At 47.4% G+C, this 27,224-nt stretch overlaps 1 protein-coding gene across 1 annotated transcript; it reads left to right on the top strand.

Moving 5' to 3' along the window:
* Positions 1-1,784: 1,784 nt before the first annotated feature.
* Positions 1,785-26,321, top strand: ELO3 (radical SAM domain-containing protein / GCN5-related N-acetyltransferase (GNAT) family protein). Its single transcript, XM_087386315.1, has 9 exons — positions 1,785-2,402; positions 2,485-2,554; positions 2,652-2,824; positions 3,026-3,200; positions 3,365-3,531; positions 25,007-25,226; positions 25,337-25,441; positions 25,609-25,761; positions 25,974-26,321. Exons 1-9 carry the CDS (start codon positions 1,924-1,926, stop codon positions 26,136-26,138), a joined length of 1,707 nt encoding a protein of 568 aa, XP_087242441.1. The 5' UTR covers positions 1,785-1,923; the 3' UTR covers positions 26,139-26,321.
* Positions 26,322-27,224: the final 903 nt, after the last annotated feature.

Here is a 27,224-nt window from a genome sequence, read left to right as displayed (position 1 = left end):
CATGAAAGAATCAACAATGCAAGTTAAACATAGTGTCCTGGTTCGGCCAATTGCTATGTCAATAAGTGCACGACATTGGATTTTCACGCCATATTTTAATGGAGGGACACTGTACACATTTTTCAAAGAAGCAAAAAAAGATTCATGCATTGCAAGCCTGAGTTAGATACAAAGCAAATTCTTGCAAATAACATAGAACACGTTGTGACTCTCGTACTAGAACTTTGTTTTGCTCTTTGCCTTGGCCTTTAGAAGCTGCACGAATAAGGTTGGATCCACAATGATTTGCACAGTGGAAATGTCCTTATGGACTATGCAGCTACAATGCGAGTGCACATTGGTATTTGTGACTAGGGATGCGCTATATATGTAATAAAGACATTCTAGTGAGGAAGATACTAAGTACAAGAATAGCATCCAGCTCAAAAGAGAGAGACTTGGCAAGATGGGTTGGCTAGCTTCTGAGCTATATGATGGTACTACAAAAAAACCTTGGACATCTGCTTCGGACATTTTGTCTCTAGGTTGGATATTCTCAGAGCTTTGTAAAATCAGCCTTTATATTGCGAAATATGTACCCAGTTTACAGATTCTCACAGACCAAGCGTAATGGTCAAGAGATGTTAAACTAGTCCAATACATTTCCAAAAGGATGCTTAAACAACATCCAAAAGACCGCATATCACTGCAGAGTTCATGCAATCTATTTTAATCGAGGAGAATCAAGCCTGATATATGTATGCGACCATTACAAGAGATGGGATAACATATGATCCCAAATTAATTTTTTGATGTAATAAAGGCAAATCGAATATACAAAGTCATTCCATGCTGGTTGATCCTATATTCTATGTTTACATTGAATTTATAAGTATTTAAAAAGCAAAAAAAGTTATGACCTAAAGTTGCGAATTCCCGAGTTTTCAATAAATAAGTTCTAATACACTAAACATAATGTATCATCAACTTGTGAGTAATTTAAGTCAAGATAATGGATTGACTAATTTCAAGTGTGCGACTGATCTGTGCAAACTACTTTTTTTTAAAGATCCAGGAAATCCCATTACAAGCTAGATTAATAATTTATTGTTTAATGATACCGTATTTTGACATTGTTTCTATTTCAAATGTATTGCAAATGCATATGGTTGGTTTGTACAAGAACTTGGACGACGCTTGACTTGGAGTACAGATACACTCATTGAGATTTAGGTAATATATTAGTCTCCTACATAAGTCGCGATACTCAATCTTGACGCTAATACTCTTGACGATTTTAACTTCAGCGTTCGGGGAAGGGCCCGTTCCCTTGGATTATAACTCTTTGGGGAAGAAAGCGCACTGCCTCCTTGCCCACACTATGTGTGGTTATATAAATTATATATACATATATATATATATATATATATATATATATATACATATATATATATGTTTTCTATCTAATGTTTTTTTAAATAAATCGCTTTTGCATATTCTAAATACTTCTTTTTGTTTCTGTGTCGAGGTGTTCACAAGAACGGAACGCTCAACCACACACGTCTGTTCGACGTACCTGCTATTGTCAGCTTAATTTATAATCAGGTATTTCTCTTTTTTTAATTTACGAGAAAAAAAGAAGGAAACTTTACAGCAAAGGAAATCCTTCATAGTACTTGAAGTTTGTTCTTTGTTAATGTTGGATTATTTGTACATTTGGAATAATGGCAACAGACAGGATTACCAATGCTCTCTTTCACCTTACCGCACACCCTAGTTTTGTTTCTGTTTTAAAAATTCATACCCCTGTCTCTCTCTCTCACACACACACACACAAACAACAACACAGAGCAAGCTCACACACACAACAACACAGAGCAAGCAGGTCGGTCACCAGCGCCTTGGGAATTTTGACGAGAGACAGAGACACAGGTGTAAGTAAACATGGCCATCGATTGCTCTGATACCTCCTCTGTCAAAAAGAAGAAGCAGCCCGCCCCTGGACGAGGAGGTGTCGTCCACTCCCTCAATGAAGATGAGGCCAGAGTCCAGGCTATCGCCGATATCGTCGGAGCCATGGTCGACGGCTGCCGCAAGGGAGAGAATGTTGACCTCAACGCTCTTAAGTCAGCTGCTTGCCGGCGTTATGGTCTGTCTCGGGCTCCGAAATTGGTCGAAATGATCGCAGCTCTTCCGGAAAGTGATCGAGAACTGGTGCTTCCGCGCCTGAAAGCTAAACCAGTCCGCACAGCTTCAGGAATTGCGGTCGTTGCCGTCATGTCTAAACCGCACCGTTGTCCACATATTGCGACCACGGGCAATATTTGCGTCTACTGCCCGGGAGGTCCTGACTCCGACTTTGAATATAGTACGCAATCTTACACGGGCTATGAACCGACTAGCATGCGCGCAATTCGAGCAAGGTGCAAGACGTCGCCAGTTGTTAAAGTCTTTCTTTGCCACTAGTTTTTCTATACTCTTACAATAAGTTTGGGGCTCCCGTAGGTATAATCCTTACGTACAAGCGCGAAGTCGAATAGATCAACTGAAGAGATTGGGCCATAGCGTCGACAAAGTAGGTTCCAATGTCTCAGGTCTTGTTGTTACTTGGAGATGTGCATACGAACTGCCAACCCATTATAATTGCATTTAAACCCAGCGCTCTTTTGCAGGTGGAGTTCATTTTGATGGGTGGTACTTTCATGTCTTTACCCGCTGATTACCGTGACTACTTTATAAGAAATCTGCATGATGCTTTATCAGGGCATACTTCTCACAATGTTGAAGAAGCTGTGCAGTATTCGGAACATGGTGCTATCAAATGCATTGGCCTGACAATTGAAACGTAAGGTTTGATGTTGACTAATAAAACAAGTTGTCATCAATGCATAAATAGTTTATTTCTCTTAATAATGCATGCCCTTAGTGTCTAGTGAGATTGCCCTTTTTGAATGAAACGTTTGACTTCTAAGACGTTTATATCTGCAAAAGTTTGTAAGCATGCCTTTTAAAGAGTGGATTATTCCCTGGAATTTTGTATTTACAGGCGCCCTGACTACTGTCTCGCTCCTCATTTGCGGCAAATGTTGTCTTACGGCTGCACACGATTAGAAATTGGAGTTCAGAGTACATATGAAGATGTAGCCCGTGATACAAACAGAGGACACACGGTTGCTGCAGTCGCTGATTGCTTTTGTCTTGCGAAAGATGCAGGGTTTAAGGTATCCATTACTTTTGTCATACAGGAAACTGCGTGATATAGGGTATGAAGAGTGATCACAAGGGTGCTTCTGTAGATTGCCTTTGCACAAGGTGTCTGAACTTAGTGAATGCTGTCTAATTCACTGATGTCAGAATGGATTCAATTCAAATCCCTTGAATACAGGTTGTTGCGCACATGATGCCTGACCTTCCGAATGTGGGTATGGAGCGGGACATGGAGAGCTTTCGAGAATTTTTTGAGAATCCTTCTTTTCGAGCAGATGGGTTGAAAATTTATCCTACTCTTGTTATCCGTGGGACTGGCTTATATGAACTTTGGAAGACTGGAAGGTTAGCTTTTACTCTTTGGCAAGGGGACGTTTGTGTCGAATCTGCATAAATTATTCAAAGGAAATGAACATTCACACAAGTTTGGCCTCAGTTCATATCACAAAGATGCAGATTTTAACAATAGAAGGCTTGAGCTTACGAAGGCTTTCTCAAAGACACAGTAGTTTTTTCGCAAATTTATAAGCTCTGTTCATGTAGGTTGTGACAATGGCTGGAGAGAGTTTCTAATGAGAAAAGAGGTGGAATGTGTTTAACATGATTGCAACCTTGGAGTTTGTATCAGAGAGTAGGGCAGGAAGCCTATGTTCTCCTTGGAGTTTGTGTCAGGGAATAAGGCAGCAATTCTAGTATAGCTGCTGGTGGCACTCAACCTCCATGTGCTCCATCCAAAATAGGTCAACTGAAATCAAACTGTGTCATCCACAATCCATCTGAGCCCTAATGATGTTGTTTTGAACTCTGTTGAAGAGGGAACAATCTTCTGACATCTCTATCCAACCTGTTGGATGGTTCCTGGCTCCAGCGATCCTGAAGTATTTGACCACCTGGAATCACAATCTCCAGCCCAGTCAGAATACCATCACCACTAAATGTGGCACCCCATTGATGAGCTACCTCATCTCTGAGGCGCCTGACTACCGTCTCACTGTTGCCACAATAAATCACTAAAGTATGATCTCCATCGATGACCATGCCATCCTTGACGGACTATGAGAGATTGGTACCATGTTCTCTGGTACTGTCTCAGTCTGTCTACTGTTTGGCAAAGCAAGCACACTATCCTCTTTGGCATTCCCCTCTGTCATCTGGTTGCCTAGTCTTGACACTAAGTCTTCAACTGGGCCTACCACAAGAATCTAAAATCTCATTCTCCTGGGAAGCCTGTAACAGAAACTCTCCCCTCCAAGACCGCATCACTGTGTATCACAGGTTCCATGCAGCAGACACCGAATGCCTTTGTGATGAAGTCTTTCCCTCTCTCACCCTCCATCACCTGATCAAACTGCTGTAATTCTGAAGCATTGCAGTAGCTAAGGTACCAAAGCCCATCATGCCCAAACCTGGAATAGTCTAGCTGATCCTCGACCAACCTAGTCGTGACATTGTACAGGCCTCTCTCTGTCATCCCTTAACCTTGTCTTTTAAACTGTGACGGTGTTCAGGTCGGCAAACTTTACTTTGTCTTCTGCTTGGCTAAGATATTGTCAAAAAGCAAAATTTCTAGATAGAAACATTCCTTCTTTTTCTTGTCTCCACTGCCTGATGTCTTTTCCCTGCTTGAAGAATCTGTGTCTTCCTTGCCTTGGTGGGTTTATCCTTATCTTTGCATCTTATTAGATGCAAAAGGCCTTGTCATCTTCTGTCACGATCTGTGACGTATTCCTTTCTCTATATCTAGACTTATGGATGGTTTGATGAATGGACACTTGTGGAAGGGTATGCCCTTTCGACGGGACACTTCCTATGAGGCACAACCCTTCACAAGAGACATTCTATTGAAGAGACACTCCTATTGTAATGTACCCTCTCATCAAGGGTCACACCCTTCACAAGGGGTACACACCTCTTCATGCACATACACTTTGGAGTACACACCTTTTCATGTGTGACTCTTCACTCTCTATATAAAAGAGGCCCAATTGTATGGATGACACTACAGATACACTACAGATACTACAGACACTCAAGCAATACAAATATTCCTTGTTCTCTGCTATTTCAGTCTCCTTTCTGTTCCTTAGCACATTTCTAAATATAGTAAATCTTGGATTTCTTACAGTGGTATCAGAGCAAATTTCGCTCTTGCTTGTAGGAAATGCCCCCCACCTTCTAGAGCCTATCTGATACATTTCTTTCCGCTAAAAGGATATCCGTGCACATTGTGCATGGAAGAGATGGAGAGAATGAGCGTAAAAATTTTTAGCGCCAACCCTGCCTAAAGTCATCATTGGCCTCTCCATCTCCCACACATCACGAGTTGATGTGGATGGACACGACAAAAATCGTGTCTTTTCATGTGCGTGGGCTGTCCCAAAACCAAGGGACGCACCTTTTCCACCATCGGACACACCTTTTGATGAAGAGTTTCGACTCCTCACCCAAGGGACACACCCCATCGTGGAAAAAAGGACACCTCTTTTCGTGTGGGGATACCCCTTTTGAAAATAGGGTCACACCCCTTCATGAAAAGGTACACCTATTCCAAGGGTCACACCCCTTAGAATAGGCACACCTTTTGGCACCAAGCACCTTATAAGAGGGTACCTAGAGGGGCTAAAAAGGAAAACCCAGCCCCATACCTTAGGTCTTACCCTAGACTACCCAAGGGTTAATTAAACCCACACTTTAATTTTTGGCAACCACCCAACCTAGGCAGCCACACACAAAATGACGATTCACGTTTGACACAGCACGGAAATTCGTCATTTTGGTTCGCCTCCCTACGCAGGCTCGCCTCCTTCTCCACGCTATACGCAGCCCCCCTGGCCGCTTTGCTGCCCTGGGTCCCTGCCAGCGCCAGATCACTGCCCTCTATCGCGATCCAGCCTTGGAAGCCCGCAGCCTGTTTCGCCACAAGCAAGCAGCCTGCCTCTTTTTCGCCACCATATCTGCTTTTGCTCAGCAGCAGTTCAGCCCCTCTAACGCAATTCAGACAGCGTGTGAAAAGCCCCTGTTGCTGCCTTCCAATCCTGACCAGCCAGGCCCAGATCTACTCCTCGCAACCCACCGGTATTTGCCTCGGAATTCAACGCAGGAAAAGCGTGATTGGTTCCACGAAATCTGCCTTTTCTGCACCCAGCCTCTGCACACGCCCCTATCTGCCTCGAAAGTCTACCAGGCACCTATTTCTGGTTCACACATCCACGTGGATTTACAAGGACAGCAACATGGACCTCCGGACAGAGATATGCAGGCCTTTTCTATGCAACTAATTGGCAGATCTAATCTATGCCAGGTGGATTCTTTCCATTCTATTGCTAAGGATTCTCTTTCATATTGTTATTTGACGTTCATTATCAAATTACAGCAAATGAAAGCCTCCTCCTTAAAGTATGGAAACCCGTGGTAATTCACCCGTCATTTCAAGGACACCTCAGGCATCATCTACCACACAATATCGTGTTCAAATTGCACAACCACCCCATTTCGGAGCTTTTGCATCGTGGGTCTTCTGTGTCACGTGCCCTTCTAGTGATTTGGACCACATCCTATACCTTCTACGTGAGGCACCTCAGTTACATTACTTCCTCAGCACAGTCCAGGTTGTGTTCCACGAGACATGAAGATACCCAGAACCCGATATTCCTCACGAGTTTGCTGTCCATCTTCGGAGAGACTTTTACCCCTCAGCTTCAGCATCTCCAGGGTACTATCCATCTCCTTCAGCTCCCAAATATCCTCCTATACAGGTTGTACCTTCCCCAAGACAGTATTTACACTCTGAAGGCACTCCTCCTGGATATCCTCCACTTCCGACAGCAGCTCCTCATCCTTTCTCAGATCCGTGGACTCTGCAACCTACTCCTGTACTCTCACGAGCAGTAACACCCATTTCGGCATCACTAGTGTTACCTTAGACATGACCTCCTTTACCAGATTTCCACGGTTGGTTCCATCCTGCTTCTCTTGCCCCCTCTAACATGAGCAACCTCAGGGAGCAGCCCGAATCTTATTCCAGGAATGGTACAAACTAGAGTGCAGGTTCGTGCTTTTCTCACAGGGATCTGATATGTCGCAACGCTCGCGTGCAGCCTCTCCGGAAATAAGCGACTCAAGTCCAAAAAAGACCCCTGAAGTCAACTTACAAGTCAACTTACAAGGCGAAGCACTATTGCAACTTCAAATTTCCCAGTTAAGGACAGCATCTCCGACTTGGTCCAGAAAGTCCAACGACTCCAAGATTCTCGCAGTACCACACATACAGAGGATGACATGACGCAACCAGACGACTATGCGGACTCATTTCTACCAGAGGTAGAAAACACTGAACTCCGTGCCCTCTACCGTTTACTCCAAGCTTCCAAAACTAAAAGACTTGACATTAAACTTCCGGAATCCTACACTGGTCAACAAAATCACCGAACGGTTGACCAATGGCTCGCAAAATTGCGCCTGTACTTTGATTCTGTTGACCTCACTGAAGGCAAAAAGATTGCCTTGGTAGCCTCCCTCCTTAAGGATACAGCTTTCCTATGGTGGCAAAGACGCTTAAAGGACGGGAAAAGTGTGTTAACCTGGGAACGTTTTGAACACGTGCTCCGTAAGCAGTTCATACCTGCCAATGCGGACTTCCAAGCACGTTCAAAACTCCGATAGTTGGAGCAAACAGGCTCCTTGTCTTCCTACATCTCTCAGTTCACCACATTGGTGTTGGAGATTGATGGTTTAACTGATGAGGATCGCCTGCATGCTTTCATCTCAGTTCTAAATCCCTCGTTACGCATTGATGTCCTTAAAGCAAACATCACCACTACAGCTGGCGCTATTGCTTACGCAGAGCGCATAACAGATTTCCAAAACACAGGGAAGCAGAGTGCTAATCGAACACAGAACTCTACTATGGCCAAAGGTGCTCGCCCTCAAGATAACCCCAGGTTTAGAAAAAACTCGGGTAATCAAGGTCAGCGACAGTCTCAAGATCCCCACAAGTCTCAGAAATCGTATGTTGGATTCCAACAGAAGCACTCCTCCAAGGATCGTGCCTCTTCTTCTTCCCAAAGTCATCACCGTCATCCCCAACATAAAGGTGCGGCCACTGATAAGAAGAACAACTCCAGCACAAAAGGACTTTGTACCATCTGTACAGGCGACCATAGATGGTTCGATTATCCCAAGCGACCAAAGCAAAATTCCAATATGGAACCTAGCACTTCCCAAACAGAAGATGCTACCCCAGCACAAGACAAGAAAGGCAAAGCTGTTCGAATGGCAAATGCCATCCACTTGAGCCTTGCCAGCAACCCCGAACCTTCCCTGGCCACTCAAGTACTTTGTGTTCAAGGATCAATTCGTGGAACAACGGTCACTATCCTCATCGACAGTGGCTGCTCTCATAACTTCCTAGCTAGTTCTATGGTACTTCGGTCGACCACCAGTCCTAGTCTCATGGACTATCAGATTGAACTCGCAAATGGAACTACCTTCTTGTGCAACACCAGGATCAAAAACTTGTCTTTTTGCATCCAACATTATACAGACAAGTTGAACTTCGACATCATGCCTCTTTCTCGGTACGATGTCATACTTGGACAACAGTGGCTCTACGACTATGATCCATCAATCAGTTTTCGCAGCCATACTATCCAGTTTATCCACCAGGGAAAACTTATTGAGCTAACTGGTTCTAGGGACTCTCCTTCAACCCCAGTTGCCTCTGCCCTACAAGTAAAGAAGTGGGTTCGTAAACGTCAAGTAAAGACTTCACTTCTGTGAAGGGACAATAAAACTCTTGGGAGCACATTTTGATGCGACACCTTATCCTAATATACTCTCAGCTTCCTCCCCTCCCACCTGCGACACTCTCTCTCTCTCTCTCTCTCTCTCTCTCTCTCTCTCTCTCACACACACACACACACACTCACTCACGCCCTCTTCTCCTCTCTCTTCTACCTCCCCTTTCCCCATCTCTCCCTGTATCTTTTCGGATCTGGGTCAGTCATCATCCACATCTGGATCCTGATCCAGAGCTGTGTCCGGGGCAGTCATCAAAATCTCAATCCACATCTAGGAGAGTCGTCAAAATCTGGATCCACATCTGGGCTGTCATCAAAATCCGAATTTGCATCAGGGGCAGTCATTAAATTGCAGACCTGCATCCTGGGCAGCCATCAAAAAGCCGGATTCTCAGGAGTACGGATCTGCAGCACTCAATCCCAGGGTCATGCAAATGCATGCAGAATTTTGATGCTGATGGGGTCCTCCAATGGCCCTCGTGTTTAGAAGAATCACACTGCAGGATGGTTTGCTGCTTGGAAAAAATCCCCACTGCAAATGGTACCACTAGACTATATAATATTGGCCAATGATTATTAATAAACACACCCACGAGTCTAGGTCCTAGGAGCCAACACCAAGCTTGCTCATCGGCATTATGGCCCTTACAGAATCATTTGCAAGATTGGGAAGTAGCATATCAATTGGAGCTCCAAGATCCACAATGTGTTCCATGTGTCTTTGTTGAAACCACACATGTCCACATTCTTCCAGAGTTGCCACCTATGGATGAGGAGGGTGTTGAAAGTAAGAGAATTTGACAAATAATTCTTCCACAACTCAGAAATAATCACTCTCATAAAATATAACATGAAATATAAAGACTCGTAGAGATGATGACACAAAAAGAACTAGATCAAAAGATTTGTAAATGGATTGGACAGCTGCTCATCCACACTAGGCTTGTTGTAGTATTACAAGACTCGTGAAAATGATGAAAGACTCAATACAAAGCTCACTACAAAGCTCACCACGAGATGATTGAAGCCACGGCCTGCTATTGGCAATTCTTATAGACTATGAAGTGTCTCTACACATAGTGTAAGGGCTGCAGCCCTGCCAACTTAAGCATCGACCCATAGAACTCCCAAAGGATGCGGGCAACAATCATGGAGCCGAAGTGCACTGCCTGCTAATTGCTTGAATCTAGAGCGAAAAGACGGCCCTTCATGAACCTTCATAAGCCACGTTATTGGCTGCATGGCCACCCGCTGTGTGGCAATCGTCATGTCACAACCCCCTACGAGGTTTACACCATAATACCATATAAAAGCCAACAGAGGTCATATCCTCAATGTACCCGAGAGCAATGTGGGTTTCAAAGATAGAGTACTTCGCAACAAGGTATACATTGGAGTACCTCATTAAATGGAAAGGACTGCTGGAGGATGAGCAATCATGGCAGCGAGAGAGCACTATCCAGGAGTACCCCTATCTTGTACCCGCCTTCGTTTTGCTTTTTCAGCACCTGGAGGGAAATTTTCTATGGGAAGGGATGGCTGTAATGAAGGGGTGGAAGGGACTAATTCAAGAGTACTGTAGTGAGCTATACAAGTCCACACCCACCACTCATATACTCATTTTTTTATGTGACCTCTAATCTTATTGTACTCTCCTCCTCCTATATCTCTCTCCCCCCCCCCTCGCCCCCCCACACACACCCCTTTCTCCCCCTCTCTCGTACTCATTCCTTCACCTCTCATTTCCCTTTCTCCATTCCTCTCTCTCCCTTTCACTCATTCGATCCCCTTTTCTAATTCTGCCCCTACTTCTCACTAACTCTGTTCACTTTGCAGCAAAGCGCTCCTTCCCATATACAATTAGAAACATAGGTAAGCCACGCCAAGAGTTGGTACCTTAGAGTAGCTAGTATGATCATGAGTGCAAAGTTCTTAGGCAATGCCAAACAAGGACACCCTGACAATAAACACAGTGCCGGCGCTTAGTGCAACGAAAGAAATGACAGTTTCTTGCTCGCCATGAACAAGAGCTCCTAGGCATTGTGTACAGCAGTACTTCCAATTCTAGGGCTGTGTGTGGGCGGTTCAGTCGACTATGGAGGCCCCTAGGGAGTTCGCTCCCAGATCTGCAGGAGGGCTGCTGGCTGTCAGCCCTGTTTATAGGGCAGGATGGGTCGGCCATAGGCCCCATACTGATCGGCTGGAGGGCAGAGGGGCCACCTTCTCTTTAGGGCCTGTACAGTCCCTCTATAGGGCTGTAGGGGTCGGCCCACATAGGCAGGCTGGTCAGCCCTGCCCCTTGCTGGCCAACTAGGAGGCTGGGGGGGCTATATATAGGCCCCCCCCACTTGTGTTTGGGCAGTTCATTTCATTGTCTGGTGGAGGAGCAGAGCCAGCCCAAGGAGCAGGGTTGTGGAGCAGTCCTTCCACTCCCTGTGCCTCCTTTTCATTGTGGTTGTTGAGCTGTCCGGTTGAGCTCTCGAGTAGCGTGTGTTCTCAGAAGTTTTCCCCCAGTTGTAGCGGGGTTTTCTCCAAAGATCACATGCAGTTTTCTTGTGCCTCTCTCTCCTTTCTCTCCCCTTCTCAGTGTGGTTTGTGTGAGGCGTGCTCTCTCTCTCTCTCTCTCTCTCTCTCTCTCTCTCTCTCTCTCTCTCCAGATTCCAGAGACGTTGATTTGGGGTGTGATGAGCTTTTATGAGTCAGTCAGACATAGGGTCCGTGCTCCAGGCGGTCTATTAGATTGGGTCGAGAGCACCATTGGGGTGAAGCAGGGCTGTCCTCTCTCACCGACTCTCTTTGAACTCCACATTGATGAGATCACATCTTTCATAGAGCGCTTAGGGGGCGAGGGTTCATTACTAGGTGATCTCCTCATACATATATTGTTATATGATGATGATATAGTCTTGGAGATCTCGAGGCATTAGAGGTGCTTTGTAGAGAGAGACTTGACGGTCAACCTTGGGAAAACTAAGGTTATGATCTTCAACACCTCATGAGCAGTGATTCGTCGACTTAGTTTCACCTATGGTGGTGAGCCAGTGGAGATACCGCAGTCGTACACATATTTGGGAGTAGTCTTCACAGGACCCATCTTCATGATGACCCATGCAGCCTTGGCACGGCTCACACAAGGGCATAGTGCTTTGGCTAGACTAGAGCAACAGTGTTTCCAGGCACACTTCCAGGATCCACCGATGAAGGGCTGGCTTTTTGACATACTAGTGCGACCGACTGCCATGTATGCAGATCTTCTGAGGACAGACTGGAGGAGCTTCGAGCGGCAACATGTGATGATGGGATCCAGGATGATCCGATGTAAGCCCTCAGTTCCACATGAGATAGTACAAGCAGAGTTCGCCATGAGACCTCTCCAGGTTGATGCCATCTTTTAGACAGTGACTTTCATCCACAGAGTCTGGGACTTCCCCCACTGGAGACTTCCGAGGTTGGCCCTAGAGTCATCCAGATGACTAGTAGAGAGCGGGGCAGAGACATGGTATGTACACATATCCACATGGCTTGCCAGGCACGTTATCCAGATGTGACAAGTTTCCCCCCTTTTAGTACAGCATGGATGTGCCTCCTGAGTCAATCCCGCGAGATGAGATGAACCGTATCATGCTGTTAGACCTCCTCTAGCTTCACACATCCCGAACTTGGGGGGAGGACCAAGAGTTCCCCACCAAGACCTAGTTTTATCGTGACCACTTCCTGAGAGTATCAGAGAGGGATTCATCATGAGACCCCAGTATCTCGAGGATAGAGGAGTCTCCCATGCACTGAGGATTGCCATTGGTCAGATGTGGGTTTCGTCCCATCAATTGAGGGTTGAGGCAGGGAGAGCAGCGGGATAGCCAGAGAGCAGCGGATCTGCACACTATGTGCATTGGGTGCGGCTGAGATAGAGGAGCATTTTCTTTGTGTTTGCCCAACATACTACGAGATCCGAGGACGCTACCACTGTCTCTACCTGGAGGGGAGTGGCTTCGATCTTTTGGCACGATTGATCCATTTCCATGACCAGGTTTGTATCGGGCTTTATCCGATGGAGATGTGTCGACACAGGGAGATGCTTCTGTAACAGATCAGAGAGCAGCAGGTGATGGCCAGACCACCACAGGACATAGAGGATGACTGGGCAAAGAGACGCGTCATAGACTTCTATACATTTGAGTCAGCCCTCGGACACAGTGGAGTGGAGGAGGAGGAGCTAGCCGATATGAGAGCAGTCTGGATGAGCAGCCGGCACTGTACCACCGAGAGAGGGACGCAGAGACCACATGTGCGACAGAGAGCCCCCAGAGTACACTCTATTGAGGTCCGACCTATCACAGCTTTCCTTAGGGGAGACCGACAGCGACGAGGGGTCACTCTGGACATAGCCCACAGAGTCGAGAGAGCGAGGAGACCGTGTCCCCCATCGTAGCGCGAGACAGCTCGCAGACAGATACGAGACATCTTCGCAGCCCACCAGAGAGCCATCACTGTACCTGGCTTCGATTTCTGATTTTGTTTTTGAGTCCGAGCACCTGGATAGATTAATTGATCTGGCCCACTATGCAGTTATAGTTGATTATTTCTATGATTATGATTTTGTTAGCATAGATTATTACTCAGCAAGGGTCCTATCGTACCCTTTGCTTCAGCCCACTGAGGCTTATGAGGATGTGTGAGCACAGTGACTACATAGCAGAATGAGTACAACTTACGATCCTGTACATAAGTGTGCATTTCCTCTTTTAAGTTATAGGTCATACTTCTCCTTTGGGAACAAATTCCAAAAAATAAGCTGAGGGAAAGAGGAAGGAAATCCAAAGAGTAAGATTCCTGCCTATATCAAAGACTGGTCAATCAAAAGATGACTACTGCTGAAGAACAGTGTATATGGTTGCATGCCGAACACGTCAAAGCTGAACATGTCATGTATCATTGTGGACTGTATAGTTGCTCCATAGAAGAGGCATCCAGATGTGAAGCTAGTTGATGTGGCTATGGAGAAAGAATCTTGTAGTATGAGTTCGCTTTTTGTGTACTTTGTCCCATAGGCCCGTGGGGCTTCTCGTGGACTTTAATATATATATGTATATATATATGCTTTTTGTGTACTTTGTCCCATAGGCCCACGAGGCTTCCCGTGGACTTTTATATATATATATATATATATATATCTTTCTCTCTCTCTCTCTTCCGTTCATTTCTGCTGCACTTCTCACATGGTATCAGAGCCACGGTTGGCTTGAGACCTGAGGAGCGGAGCGAGTGTTGAGCCAACGCACAGAGAGGAGGATTAGGGTGCTGTTCGGAGGTGTCTTTGAGGAGGAGCGTGTGTGAGGAGTGGACTGTTTGGGTGACCAGCGAAGGGGTGACTTTGAAGGGTGTTTTCAGATCAGAGAGGAAGTGTTACCGAGGGACGGATAGCGAGGTGTGAAGGTACATTGGGCTGTCAGCCCCTTCCCTCTTCTCCAGCCCTCTCCTTTCTTCTACCTTCAGTTCCTTTTATTCCATCCACCTTCTCTTTCAGTTCATCGTCCTCTTCACTCCGACATAGCGACTTTGTCCGAGATGGCAGAAAACAAGACCATACTGCCAGTGTTGCCCACATTCCCGGTTGACTGGCAGTTGAATGGGCTCAATTACAGTGTCTGGTGGGTGATGATGGAGTCTGTGTTACAGTCATACGACCTGGCAGATTTCATCTTGATAGGTGTTGCCCGACCAGATCTCCTGGCAAAGGACCTTGGCATCTTGAGGCGGAAGGAAGCCGAGACCCTATCTCAACTTTGGGACCGTGTTAATCCTAGGGTGAGATCATTTATATTTCTTAACTATACTCCTGAGGTGACTAATCACGTGAAGCGCATGACAGTGGCCAAAAGTATATGGAAGCATTTGGTGTCCATGTATAATCATACCTCCCCCATGAAGAGGGTTTCATTGGAGGTCCATTCAGGCGGGGAAGCAGATTTCATCAGAGGACATGGCCATAACTCTTCTGTCCTAGTTATCCTCTCAGTATGGGGCCTTCTATTCATCCTTGATCACCAGCGGTAGGGTGAATGAGTTGACCTAGGAGGAATTGGTCCCCATGGTGCTTGACCAGGAGGAGCGCTTCATCGATCGTACCTATGATAGTCAGCCTGAGGCTTTGACAGCTGATCAGAATGGCAGAAAGTAGTTGACAACTGAGGAACGCGAAGCTCTCAAGGCATCCCGTACATGTAACCGATGTGGTCAAAAAGGTCATTATTGGCGTCAGTGTCCCCAAAGGAACGTAGAGGGGTCCAGTAACCAATTGGCCAATAGTGTTACTGTTGCGACCATGTATACTCCAGGTAGCACGAGGCAGGCACTGCCAACAAGCTTTTTGGATCCAGATGGAGGATTGCTTGCTTGTTTGTGGCAGCAGGACCTACCGATCAGGTGCACCAAGCATGGAGTCATTTATCGAGGCAGGCTTTCAGGTGGGACCTCGAGCCACGAGGAGTTGTTCCTGCTGACTCAGGTGGCAGCTAGTACCAGTTTGTATTGTGTTTGGACGTTATGACCTGGCAGATCTAGAGGGGGTCTCCTAGCGTTCTGGCAATCTATTGCTGTTGCAGTAGATTGCCAGTGCGGGAACTGAGACATAGTTGATTGATCCTTGTGAGCTGCTATATGCCCGTTGTCATTGGAGGACTAGTGTTCATCGATCTGGCAACAGTATACCAGTTTGGAATTGAGAGGGGCTATCCAGCTTTGTGATACAAGTGCCTTGCCCATGTAGGGAAGTAGACCTTGCGCCGGTGGCAGTGTTAGTCGGATTATTGTTCCAGTACCTTCTGTTGGAGTCATGTACCAGTACCAGTAGTTGGATTGCTGTACCAAATGACCTAGTGTATCATTACTAGACTAGAGGAGTGTACCTAGCACCTGTGACTTGGAAGCAACAGTTCCAGATTTCCAGTGATCGTGCCACGAGGGGCCTTCTTCGACAGTACCTGTGGCAGAGTCTTTAGCTATGGAGCATCACACGATGGATTCCTCCAGTTGTTCCAGGGGCACACCCAGCTCCCTTGCGTCTCTTTTCCATCCAAGAGCTGAGAGGGGGTGTTAGAGGTCAACATCTCTTGATGTCACTTAGAGAGAGGCGTTGCTTGTGGGTGCCCGCCCAGTGAGTGAGGGTAGTGTAGAGAGTGAGGGCCTGTGTTGTGGGAGTGCGCGCCCCCGTGAGAGTAGGGTAGTGTGGCTGTCCTTGAGCCCCTTTCTAGGGCTGTGTAGGCGGTTCAATCGGCTATGGAGGCGCCTAGGAAGTTGGCTCCCAGATCTGCAGGAGGGCTGGTTGTCAGCTCTGTCTATAGGGCAGGATGGGTCGTCCATAGGCCCCATGCTGGTTGGCTGAAGGGCAGAGGGGCCGCTCTCTCTTTAGGGCCGTGACAGTCCCTCTTATAGGGCTGTAGGGGTCAGCCCCTAGGGCTGTGGGTCAGTCCACATAGGCAGGCTGGTCGGCCCTGCCCCTTTCTGGCCGACTAGGAGGCTGGGGGGGGCTATATATAGGCCCCCTCACTTGTGTTTTGGGCAGTTCATTTCAGTGTCTGGTGGAGGAGCAGAGCCAGCCCAGTGTAGCACTTGAGGAGCAGGGTTGTGGAGCAGTCCTTCCACTCCTTGTGCCTCCTTTTTGTTGTGGTTGTTGAGCTCTCGAGCAGCCTGTGTTTGCAGATTTTTTCCCCTAGTTGTAGCGGGGTTTTCTCCAGAGATCTCTTGCAGTTCTCTTGTGCCTTTCTCTCCTTTCTCTCCTTCTCAGTGTGGTGTGTGTGAGGCGTGCTCTCTCTCTCTCTCTCTCTCTCTCTCTTCCGTTCATTTCCGCTGCACTTCTAGTGAGCATGGCAAGAGAATGAGCATACAAGTAAGTGGCCAGGTAGGTTTCAGACGAGATTGATCCACATTGGATCACATCTTCACCCTTGGAGCGGAGGCTAGATGTAGGAAGGAGAGAGTATATGCCTGTTTTGTGGACTTCTGGAAGGCCTTTGGTTCAATACCACGAGCTTGCCTCATCACATGACTTCGAGCCTTAGTTATGGCACATGATTTATATGGACAATCATGGCTTTGTATGAGAGAGTTACAGGCAAAGTGTGCACCACACATTGGGGTGAAGTAGGGGTAATCCCTCTCTCCTACCCTCTTTGGCCTTTAACAACAAGAGATCCATTAGATTGTATGGGATGATCTATGGCAGGTATGCATATCTAGGACATGGATATCCCCTTCGCAGCCACACGTGACCTAGATGGCTTTCCACAAAGAGTAGTTCCTCCACTTGAGCGAGGACGGTTTCCTCCAAGCCTCAGGATACCTAAAGATTTGTCTCTCACATTATTGCAGATCACCATGGGACAGCTTAGAACCTCATCCCATGGAGGTAGGATGGGAATTGTCTCCACATGACGACATAGAGATCTAGGACCCTTGTGTTCCTTGTGGTGTGTGTGTGTGCGTGCGCGTGTGTGTGTGTACAATCAGCAGTGTGTGTGTGTGTGTGTGTGAGATGGAGAGCTCTGGAGCCCCCGCAGCCCGATCGACCCTCCGTCCCGCTCTGTTTCCTCCCTGGTTTTGCCCATACAGCCTCCGCTTCCACCTTGCAGTCTTCATCGTCATCCGTATAGCTGCCATCAGCTGTACGGAATTTCGTACAGCCTGTACAGCCCCTTGACCCCTGCAGCTCTCTGTACAGCCTTCGGTTCAGCCCTTCGTACAGGTACACGTGGTGAAGACGCCCGTACTTGCTTCATCCGTACCTAATCTACCTGCTCCATCCGTATCTGCAAAATCCGTATAGGTTTCCCCGTCTGTACAGCCCGTACAATCTGTACGGCCATCCGTACAGTTTGTACGGTCGTCCGTACAGGCTCTTGAAACATCTTTTGTTTTTTCTGCTTCCTCTGTTCCTCCTGCTTGAGTTTTCATTCGACAGAAGCGTGGTGCTTTGCCTTCTTCATCCTCTTTCAAATCGGCAAAGCTTGATCTCGCAGATGGCCCTTCTTCTTCCCTTCAGCTGGATCTTTTGCGTCAGTTATGCTCAGCCTCGGTCACAGATGTTCCTTCATCGGGTTCCCCGTTTGTTTGTTCATTGGATTCTGTCCTTCTGGTTTCAGGTCTTCGATAGGCTCAGGAGTTTGGAGTCTGTCTCTATTTTATGGGCAGGGTTCTTTGTGCCGCCCATCTTCGTCGTCGGGTTAAAGCCGCAATGGGTCCGGATTGTATTTCCTCCTTTGTCTTTCTGGGCAAAGGGTTTTATTATGCCCATGTTTCTTCGACTGATGTGATGGAGCGGCTAGTCAGTCGTGCTGGTGTTCCTGGGGCTGGTTTCTTCGCTTATGTGATGCCCTGGGATCCACTTCCTTTTGCTACCCTTTTGACTTACTGTCTGGTCTGGATTACTCTCAAAGCGCTGCATGTGCCTCTTCTTCAGCATCTTCCTACTCTTGCAACGCTTTTGGGAAGGCCTCTTCATGTTTCGCGACAGGAGTTCTTGCAAGCTTCCCGTGATGTTCACCTTTGTGTTTTGTGGGATATGACGTAGCCCGTGCCATCTACTCTGGATCTTGATTTGGGATTTGCCCATCCGATGCGCATTAGGCTGCATTTTGCATCTTTTCCCACTGCATGTTATCGGTGCCGACAGGTTGGTCATTTTGCACGTGATTGCCCTTCTATATCCAAGCCCACTCTTCCTGCTCCTTCTTCAGTTGTCAAGGTTACTCTCCCTTCTCCTCGGGTGTCTGCTATGGCTTCTTTGGAGAAGCCTTCTACTGCTCCGAAGCACTACTGGAGGAAGGTAGATAAATCACAGGGCAATCTTCCTCTTGTTGAAGAAGCTCAGGATTGCATTCCTGTTGAGCACCATCAGTCTCCTTCTCCTCAGGATATGGATGTGCCCCTTGCAGAGGGGATTTTACAGGATGATCTGCATGCTCTCTCAGGATGCTGCCCTTGCTCTTTCTCAGGCTGAGTCCTACTTTATCAGATGCAGCTCTTTCGTCGGAGGATATAGATGTTGATTTAGCCCCTTTACCTTTGATGTCTGTGCCAGAGTCTTCTTTTGTTCGGGATGCAGAAGTACCTTTTTTACTGGAATCTTTTCATCCCCGTGATTCAAAAATTTCGGGTACCAGCCTATCTCAAGAAGAATCACAAGGGCAAAAAACAGCTTGTTTTTATTGATGGTGTGGTTTCATCACTACATCAGTTTTTACAGAACAACAATTTGAAACTGGAGGATGATGCGTTTGATCCTCCTCCAGCTTGATATGTAACTTTTTACTTTGGCTGCCTCATGACTTTTGCTCTGAGGCTTTATTTGTAAATTTTTTCCTTGTACTTATTAGTGGGTTTTTACCTCGTTTGAGGTTTCCCACACAGAAATATAAGATTTCACTTTAAAAAAAAAGTGTGTACAGTCAGCAGTGCACGCTTTTGCACTCAATAGGGAGCCTTGTATGCTGCATATTGCTGTCAAGAGTGGCAGCGGAAGATGTAAGCAAACTGAAGCTACAGAATCACACAGAGAACACTAGAGACAACAAAATGTGCCACAAACAGATCTGCTGTAACTCAGCCCATAAACCAGGGCAGCAACTGTAATACAAGGAGTCTTGAACAGGATGAGAAACAGGAGCTGCAGAAGGGGCTGAACTGGAGCAGAGGATAGGGGCACAAGGAGGCTGGAGCCTGAGAGCACGGAGGCTGGAGGAGCCTGGAGCGAGGAGGCTGGAGGAGCCTGGAGCGAGGAGGCTGGAGGAGCCTGAGGCGAGGAGGCTGAAGGAGCCTGGAGCAAGGAGGCAATAGCCTGAGGCGAGGAGGCTGAGGAGATGCACCAGAAGATTGGAGGAGCCTGCAGCGAGGAGGCTGGAGGGGCCTGCAGCGAGGAGGCTGGGGAAGCCTGCAGCGAGGAGGCTAGAGGCTGAGGCGAGGAGACTAGAGCCTAGGAACGAGGAGGCTGGAGGAGCTGCAGCAGAAGATAATATCAATGAGGAGGGGGGAAGACCCTTTTATAGGGAAGGCCAGGAGGGTCGGCCAGATGGCCTAGACCGACCAGCCTGGTCGGTCAGCCAACTGGGCCGACCAGCTGGTCGGCCAGAGCCTGGTCGGCTAGGGGCTGGTCGGCCAGCCTACCCCCTCTGGCCCCCCTGCTGCGTGGGAGCTGGTCGGCCAGCCTCGGCCCTGTCTCGTGGGTGCCCCCTCTGAGTGTAGGAATAGCCTCCGACCGATGGAAAGTAGTGTCAGATACAAGTGTGGAATCGGGAATGAAAGAACCTCACGAGGGGCGGGCACACCCACAAAGAAGCCCTCACTCAGAGCAGTGTGCACACAAGTACACGGTAGACAGGAGATGCATATAATGCTAACAATTGCAAGGTGTGCATGACTAATGCTATCTTCTAACGTTCATTGTCTCCTTGTCTAAGCAGACGTGTGTTTGTGTCGAAGTGCATGAGCGTAATTGGAAGACAAATACTGAAAGAGTTGGAAAGACAATGCGAAAGGTAGCCCTTACTATACTTCTGGCCCAATGTTGGTGGAAGATGGTAGCAGCACTTCGATGGGTGCCCCTGCTGGAAGAGCAAGGATGCTGAGTGTGTCCACAACCGACTACCGGCTGGAATGGACCATGCATTGCTGTCCTCATACACCGTGTGGCTATGGTGAATCTCTTCAAGTCCCTGCTATGCATGATGGAGTTAATGGTTTTCAACCTTGTGAGTGACTATCATGAGATTGAAACTGCACTATGTTGTGTTTTTAGAGGATGAGTTTGGGAATGTTCCTGGATTCATCTAGGTATATGCTTCTGCCGTATTAGCGGACATGCAAATTTCACCTTGTGAAGTTTTCGTCCAAGTTGCGGCCTGCTGGTATTGTGATAATTCTCTTGCTGGAGATGGTAAATCTGCTCTTGCGGCTTGGTCGGCGTCAGGGAAGGTTGAATCTTATACCTAGAGTACGTCCTGTTGAAGGGAGCAGGGGTTGTGGCTACCATGGCGGAGTAAAGCTTGGGGGGATGAGGGGAGGATGGGCTGGCCATATCGACTATCCCCCTTTTGGCTGGACTAACCCCTTGGTTGGGCCTGGGGTACAGCCCAGCCAAGAGTGGGGAGAGGAAGTGGGGAAGTGAAGAGCGGCGGGCTGGGCAACGACGAGCTGAGCAACGGGGCTGAGCGACGGGGGGAGCGACGGGGGCTGAGCGACGAGGGGAGCGACCGGGGGGAGCGACGAGGGACGGACGAGGGGAGCAACGAGGGACGGACGGGGGGAGCGACGAGAGGAACGATTGAAGGCAGGGCATGAGATAGTGGCATCGCAAAAGGGAACTCGATCAGAGGACCTCATACAAGCCACTGGGGGCTGAAGCAAAGGGTTCACTAAGACCCTTGCTGAGAACTAAAAGCTGAAAAAACTGAAAGCAAAAGCTAAAACGCTAACATGCTCAGAGCCGTTGCTCCCATGATATCCCTGCTGCTCTCCCTGCCTCAATCCTCAGCTAGTGTGACAAGACCCGTATCTGCTCAACAGTGCATGTCTGTCCTCGAGGTACTGGGTTTTGATGACGAGTCCATCCTCCGATACTCTCAGAAAGTGGTCTCGGTAGAATTGGATCTTCGTGGGAAACTCTTAGTCCCTTCCCCAAGTCCGAGACGTATGGAGTTGGAGGAGATCTAATCATATGATACGATTGAAAGGGGGAAGGTGGTCCATTTGTATACCGTGTTTGGCAAACCGATTGGATCAAACCCGCTCTCTGCTAGTCTCTGGATGACTTTAGTGCTAGCCTTGGTGGGGCAGTGCCCAAACTTTGTGAAGGATTGTAATTGTTTGAAAGATGGCATCAATCTGGAGGGGTGTCATGGCAAACTCCGCCTGTACTATTTGATCAGGGACCGAGGGCTTACTTCGAATCATCCTAGATCCCATAGTCACATGTAGCCGCTCAAAACGCCTTTCTATCTTAAATGGTGCGTTGCCCTATCAGCTAGATTTAGATTTAGATGCTAGTTGGGGAGAGACTAAAATGAAAATGTTTAGACTTCACAAGCAGTTGTAGCTTGAATGAAGAGATTTTGGACTACCTTTTGATTAGCCTTCTCCTTTAGTGCTAGCCTTCATCATGGCTGAGTCTGCCCTTCACCTCCGGAGTGCCGACAGAAACTCAGTACGAAGACTTTGTATAAATGGATGCTCAAGTATGTGTGGGTGTGTGGATTTGTATGTGTGAGAGCATATTTTTATACTATGGTCTACACCCAGTGTTGGGCGCTGATGACGTCAGTGGGGATGTCATAGTAGCTAGTCCCTGCTATGCATGATGGAGTTAATGGTTTTCAACCTTGTGAGTGACTATCATGAGATTGAAACTGCACTATGTTGTGTTTTTTGAGTTTGGGAATGTTCCTGGATTCATCTAGGTATATGGTGAATCTCTTCAAGCTCTGAACAAAGAAAGCCTTGTGCGGTGTGCTGGCTGATCATTGCTCCTCTCGGTTGCTGGAAAACCCCAATCTGTAGGTACTGTCCAATACCCTAACCTGTTGAGCAGGAAAGGTTGCCCACTGGATGGAGAGCCTTGCTGCGGACTGTTCACCAACTCTAAAGTACTGCGGATTTGTCCTCAAGGCTGCAGAGGAAGACCAAGGACTGCTGGAACTGCGGTCAATGGAGAGGGAGCAAAAGGGGCTGCTTTAATAGGCAGGGAACCCCTCCAGTCAGTCGGCCTACCTGCTGCTGATTTGGCTGACCTTGTCAGTCTGCTGGCTGACCTGCAGGAGGCTATGAATAGCCCTGTCCTGCTCCCATCAACTGCTGCTCCCGCTGGATGTCCCAGCCTGCTCCTGCTCATGCTCCTGTGCATTGAGCCAGATCTGCTGCTGGACTGCAGCACTCCCCCATGCCTATGGACCTGATCCGGGCTCCAAGGAAGGCTGCTAAATGCTCCTGTCCATGCACTCTAACTAGTTACTACATGCTTGGCATGACACGTGGCCCTTCTCTACTGCTTTTAACGTAAGGCACGAGATCCACCTTAGTCCGTTCTATGAGCGCTCACAATGGGTGGTCCTCCTACTAGCCTAGCCATGCTTTAACGGACAGAAGCTTGCCACACCATTTACAGGAGATGGATGTGAGACATGTCAGCCGTACTGCTGTCGCCATGGTAGCCTCGATGTTGGGCCATTTTCACCTTGATTGCCCATGTGGCATAAATACTGTTATGACTCGAGGGTCATAGCATGAGTTGCAATTAGGATGGGGTCAGGTGGATCGGCTCACTGTAGGCTTCAGCTTAACTACCCCTCACCTCAGAACATGTTTCAAGTATCTTGTTAGCACATGGCACCCACACAGGCTCCCATTCTATGGAGGTATCTTTTCCTCCTACTCTCATCATATGGGTATCACAAGTGGGGCAGTGACCATTCTATGCAACACGCACGCATGCACACTTTTTTTCAGGTGAAATCCCACTCACGTGCGTGCACACACGCACATCGACGTGTTGGAGTTTGGTTTTCACTTCCCCATCTGTGAGCCCCCAAATGAGGAAGAGCATGGGGGAGGTGCACCAAGAAGGGCCCAGACCATGGGCAAAGCATGTAACCAGGACCAGCAGCATGGGCTGCTCGGAACAAGGAAGAAATGGACCTGCAGACAAGGCAGCAACCTGCACCAAGAGTCTGCGCAGCGGCCAGGACCTGATCAGTGGTTTATCAGTGGTTTGGAGACCTGCAGCAGAGAAGTGTCTGGATCAGAAGTGCCACACAGCAGGCAGGTGCCTTTTCTGGGGATGAACTGCAGGTCGGAACAGCAATTGTAAGGATCTGCAGACATGACAAGATGCTGGAGAAGCCCTGGCCGAACAGTGGTTTGGAGACCTACAGCAGAGAAGTGTCTGGATCAGAAGTGCCACATGGCAGACAGGCACCTTTTCTGGAGGTGAACTGCAGGTCAGAACAGCAATTGCAAGGATCTGCAGATTGGACAGGATGCTGGAGAAGCTTCTGAAGACTGCGCAGAGAGACGGGCAGAGGCTGGAGCTGTGATGCAGGAGTGCAGGAGCATGCAGCAGACAGGAAGGGTATGCAGGATTGCCACGGGGGGGCAAGGAGCAGTTTCTGGGGCCTATAAAGGTTCTGCAGGTTCAGGTCGGTTGGCTGCAGGAGCTCTACAGATTGGGTCGTAGGAAAGTCGTTCAAGTTTGGAGGGCTACAGCCCTATAAAAGGGCCCCCAAGGGGTCGTCCCGCATTCCATCATTCAGGGTTCCTGGTGCCTCAACTTGGGCTGCCAGTGCTGCAGCAAGGAGGTCCAGAACAGCAGCATAAGGCCTTCATCATTGGCTGCCTACACAGCAACAAGGACGGACGGAATAACGGGAGTCTTGTGCATCACCATCGGGCTGCCTACACAGCAGCAAGGAGGTCAAGGTTCAACACGGCAAACATTGCCTTACGATAGGCTGTCCAAGGGAGCAGGCAGGGAGGTGCGTTTCAGGGTACTGGTATGAAGCCCACAGAAGCTCTAGGAGAGTGACGCAGGCTGAAGTGTCTTAAGTTGGCCTTTGCTGGCTGGTCAGGCCGGCTCAGGTCTGCCCTATAAAGGGCCCATAAGCCCTGTCGGCCTTTGCTGGCTGATCAGGCCGGCTCAGGTCTGCCCTATAAAGGGCCCATAGGCAGGGTTTATGGGCTGCTGTTGCAGCTGCCTAGTCTGCCCGTGCGCAGGTCCAGGGGCGCCTTGAACAGCGCGCCATCTTCTTGCTGCTGCGCGGGCTGCTAGACAGGTTTGTCTTCTTTCCTTTTCTTCTTCCCTACCCCCTATGGTCTCCTGCCCCCTTGTCCCCTCAAATTGGGGGTTCACAGGTGGGGCAGTGACCTTCTAACAGAAAGGACATTACAGTTTAAGTCATCATTTTGTGAATGGAATAATTTGTAATGTTTTACAAAGATTTTTTCAAAGATCTCAATTTCATTATGTGAGTGATTGGCTGCAGATACAGGAATTACTCACCAGAGCTGCTTGTTGATTTGATAGCAAGAGTGCTGTCGCTTGTTCCTCCATGGACTCGCGTCTATCGTATCCAAAGGGACATACCGATGCCTCTTGTGACATCTGGAGTTGAGAAAGGAAACCTTAGGGAGTTAGCACTTGCACGCATGGAAGATTTGGGACTTAAGTGTCGGGATGTGAGAACACGTGAGGCTGGTATTCAGGTGTGCCTCTTTATGCTTACAGCTTTGACAAGTTGTGTGGTACCTGCATTTTTTCTCTTTTTACTGAATCTGCAGAGGACTGAATGTAGATTTTTTACAAATCAATTTAGGATATCCACCATAAAATAAGGCCCGAAGAAGTGGTGCTTGTGAGGCGGGACTATGCAGCCAATGAAGGGTGGGAGACATTTTTGTCTTATGAGGACACACAACAGGTTCGTTCCCTGGCCTCTTTTTATTTTAGGGAGGGGGATGGGGGGCGGGGACACGAAATTTTCATTGTACCATCTCTTGCATCTCACAGGAACCTCTTTCTCAACTTCCTCATTAAATACTTAATGGCCTCTTGGAGTTCAGTATTTGTGGCTTTCTCCATTGTCAGGATATTTTAGTAGGTCTGCTTCGCTTGCGTAAATGTGGACGGAACACTGCATGCCCGGAATTGATGGGAAGATGCTCCATTGTACGAGAACTTCATGTTTATGGGACTGCTGTTCCAGTGCATGGGCGCGATGCTGAGAAATTGCAGCATCAGGTAGCATCTTGAGCTGACAGTATCTTTGTTTCAAACTTACGTTAAGTTCTGAAGGGGCACTTGAAATAACTGCATCGTTTAGGTTGCAGAACACATCTTAAATACATGGTGGTCTTTGTGCCAAAGAGGACCTTTCCATCCATGTAGCCCTTAATTCTGTCAACCCTGTCGGTATGTGTTAAATTCTATGTATTTGTGATGTGTGCATACAGGGATATGGCACTCTTCTCATGGAAGAAGCTGAAAGAATTGCCATGAATGAACATAGATCCAACAAGATAGCTGTCATTTCTGGAGTGGGGACGAGGCATTACTATAGAAAACTTGGATATGAATTGGAAGGGCCTTATATGATGAAATATTTGACAGTGGAATAAGCAAGAGAAGTTTGAATTTTAATATTGTACACTATCTTTTTGGCCTTCTTCCAATGCTGAGCGGCTTCTGAGGATAGAAAGGGAATGTCAAACTCAGTTTCTGCTCGTGACAGTCTGAAACTATATGTATCTTTGTATACAGCACTTTTGGAAAGATAGGTTTCTGGGATGTTGTTTCTCGTATGTTGGTGCCCCTGATCATGCTGACTTGATTGAAGGCATAGATATCGCAGCAAGTAATTATGACGTGTTTCAGAATAAGGTTTACCTACCTTTGAATATGTCTTTCATGCAGGATTTTGCAATACTTTCTATACATTCACACCTAGTTGCAAGCTACTAGGTTTTGAAGAATCCCAAAGAGGAGCAAGGAATTTGATGATAGCTCGTGAAAATTTCAATCTTTATGTATATTGATATTTGTGAATAGAATTCAGTCTTACAATGTAAGAAGGAAAATAAGAAGAGGTCAAGCACAAGGATAAAAGCTATTCATGATTGTATATTCTAAAGGAGAGTTTTTAAATGTAGGTATGAGGCATATGTTTTATACTTATTTTGCTTGGTTGCTTTCATTTCCCAACCGGTCCCGCGACAACAAAGCAACATGTTGACACTTGCAATTGTGTGTGCATAAAGTACGAGGATAAGCAACTTGGTTTAGTGGTATTATTGAGAAACAGACCTAACTTGTAATATAGCATAGCTAATACGTGTAGATGTTTTAGGGTCGTCGGCTTTGCAGGTTTTCCAAAAGCTTCTCATTTATAGTAGGTCCAATACAAAACCCAATTGTCTCGTTTCAAGACTTGTGCATAAGCAAGAAGATATGGGGAACATTTTCATATTAAAAAAAGAATACACAAATATATATGGAAAATAGATCTCATCTATAGATACATAGATCTATACAAAAGCAGCTCCAAAAGTGTACTATCACCTACAACAAACATAGTTGAGGTTTGGTACCAACAGGAGCTCTATTGAACCCTCTGCAGTAGAATCTCATCGTTGTCTCTCATAGGCTTTTGTAGCTTGCACTAGGATAAGCTTTGCACGTCATATCCTCCTATGCCTACATGTCCT

This window comes from Dipteris shenzhenensis, chromosome 15, assembly GCF_047967505.1.
Source record: "Dipteris shenzhenensis isolate YYH24624 ecotype China chromosome 15, Dip_SZ_1.0, whole genome shotgun sequence".
Classification (NCBI taxonomy): domain Eukaryota; kingdom Viridiplantae; phylum Streptophyta; class Polypodiopsida; order Gleicheniales; family Dipteridaceae; genus Dipteris; species Dipteris shenzhenensis.
Note: the sequence above shows the minus strand (reverse complement) of the source record. Positions and strands in the feature narration are given on the sequence as shown.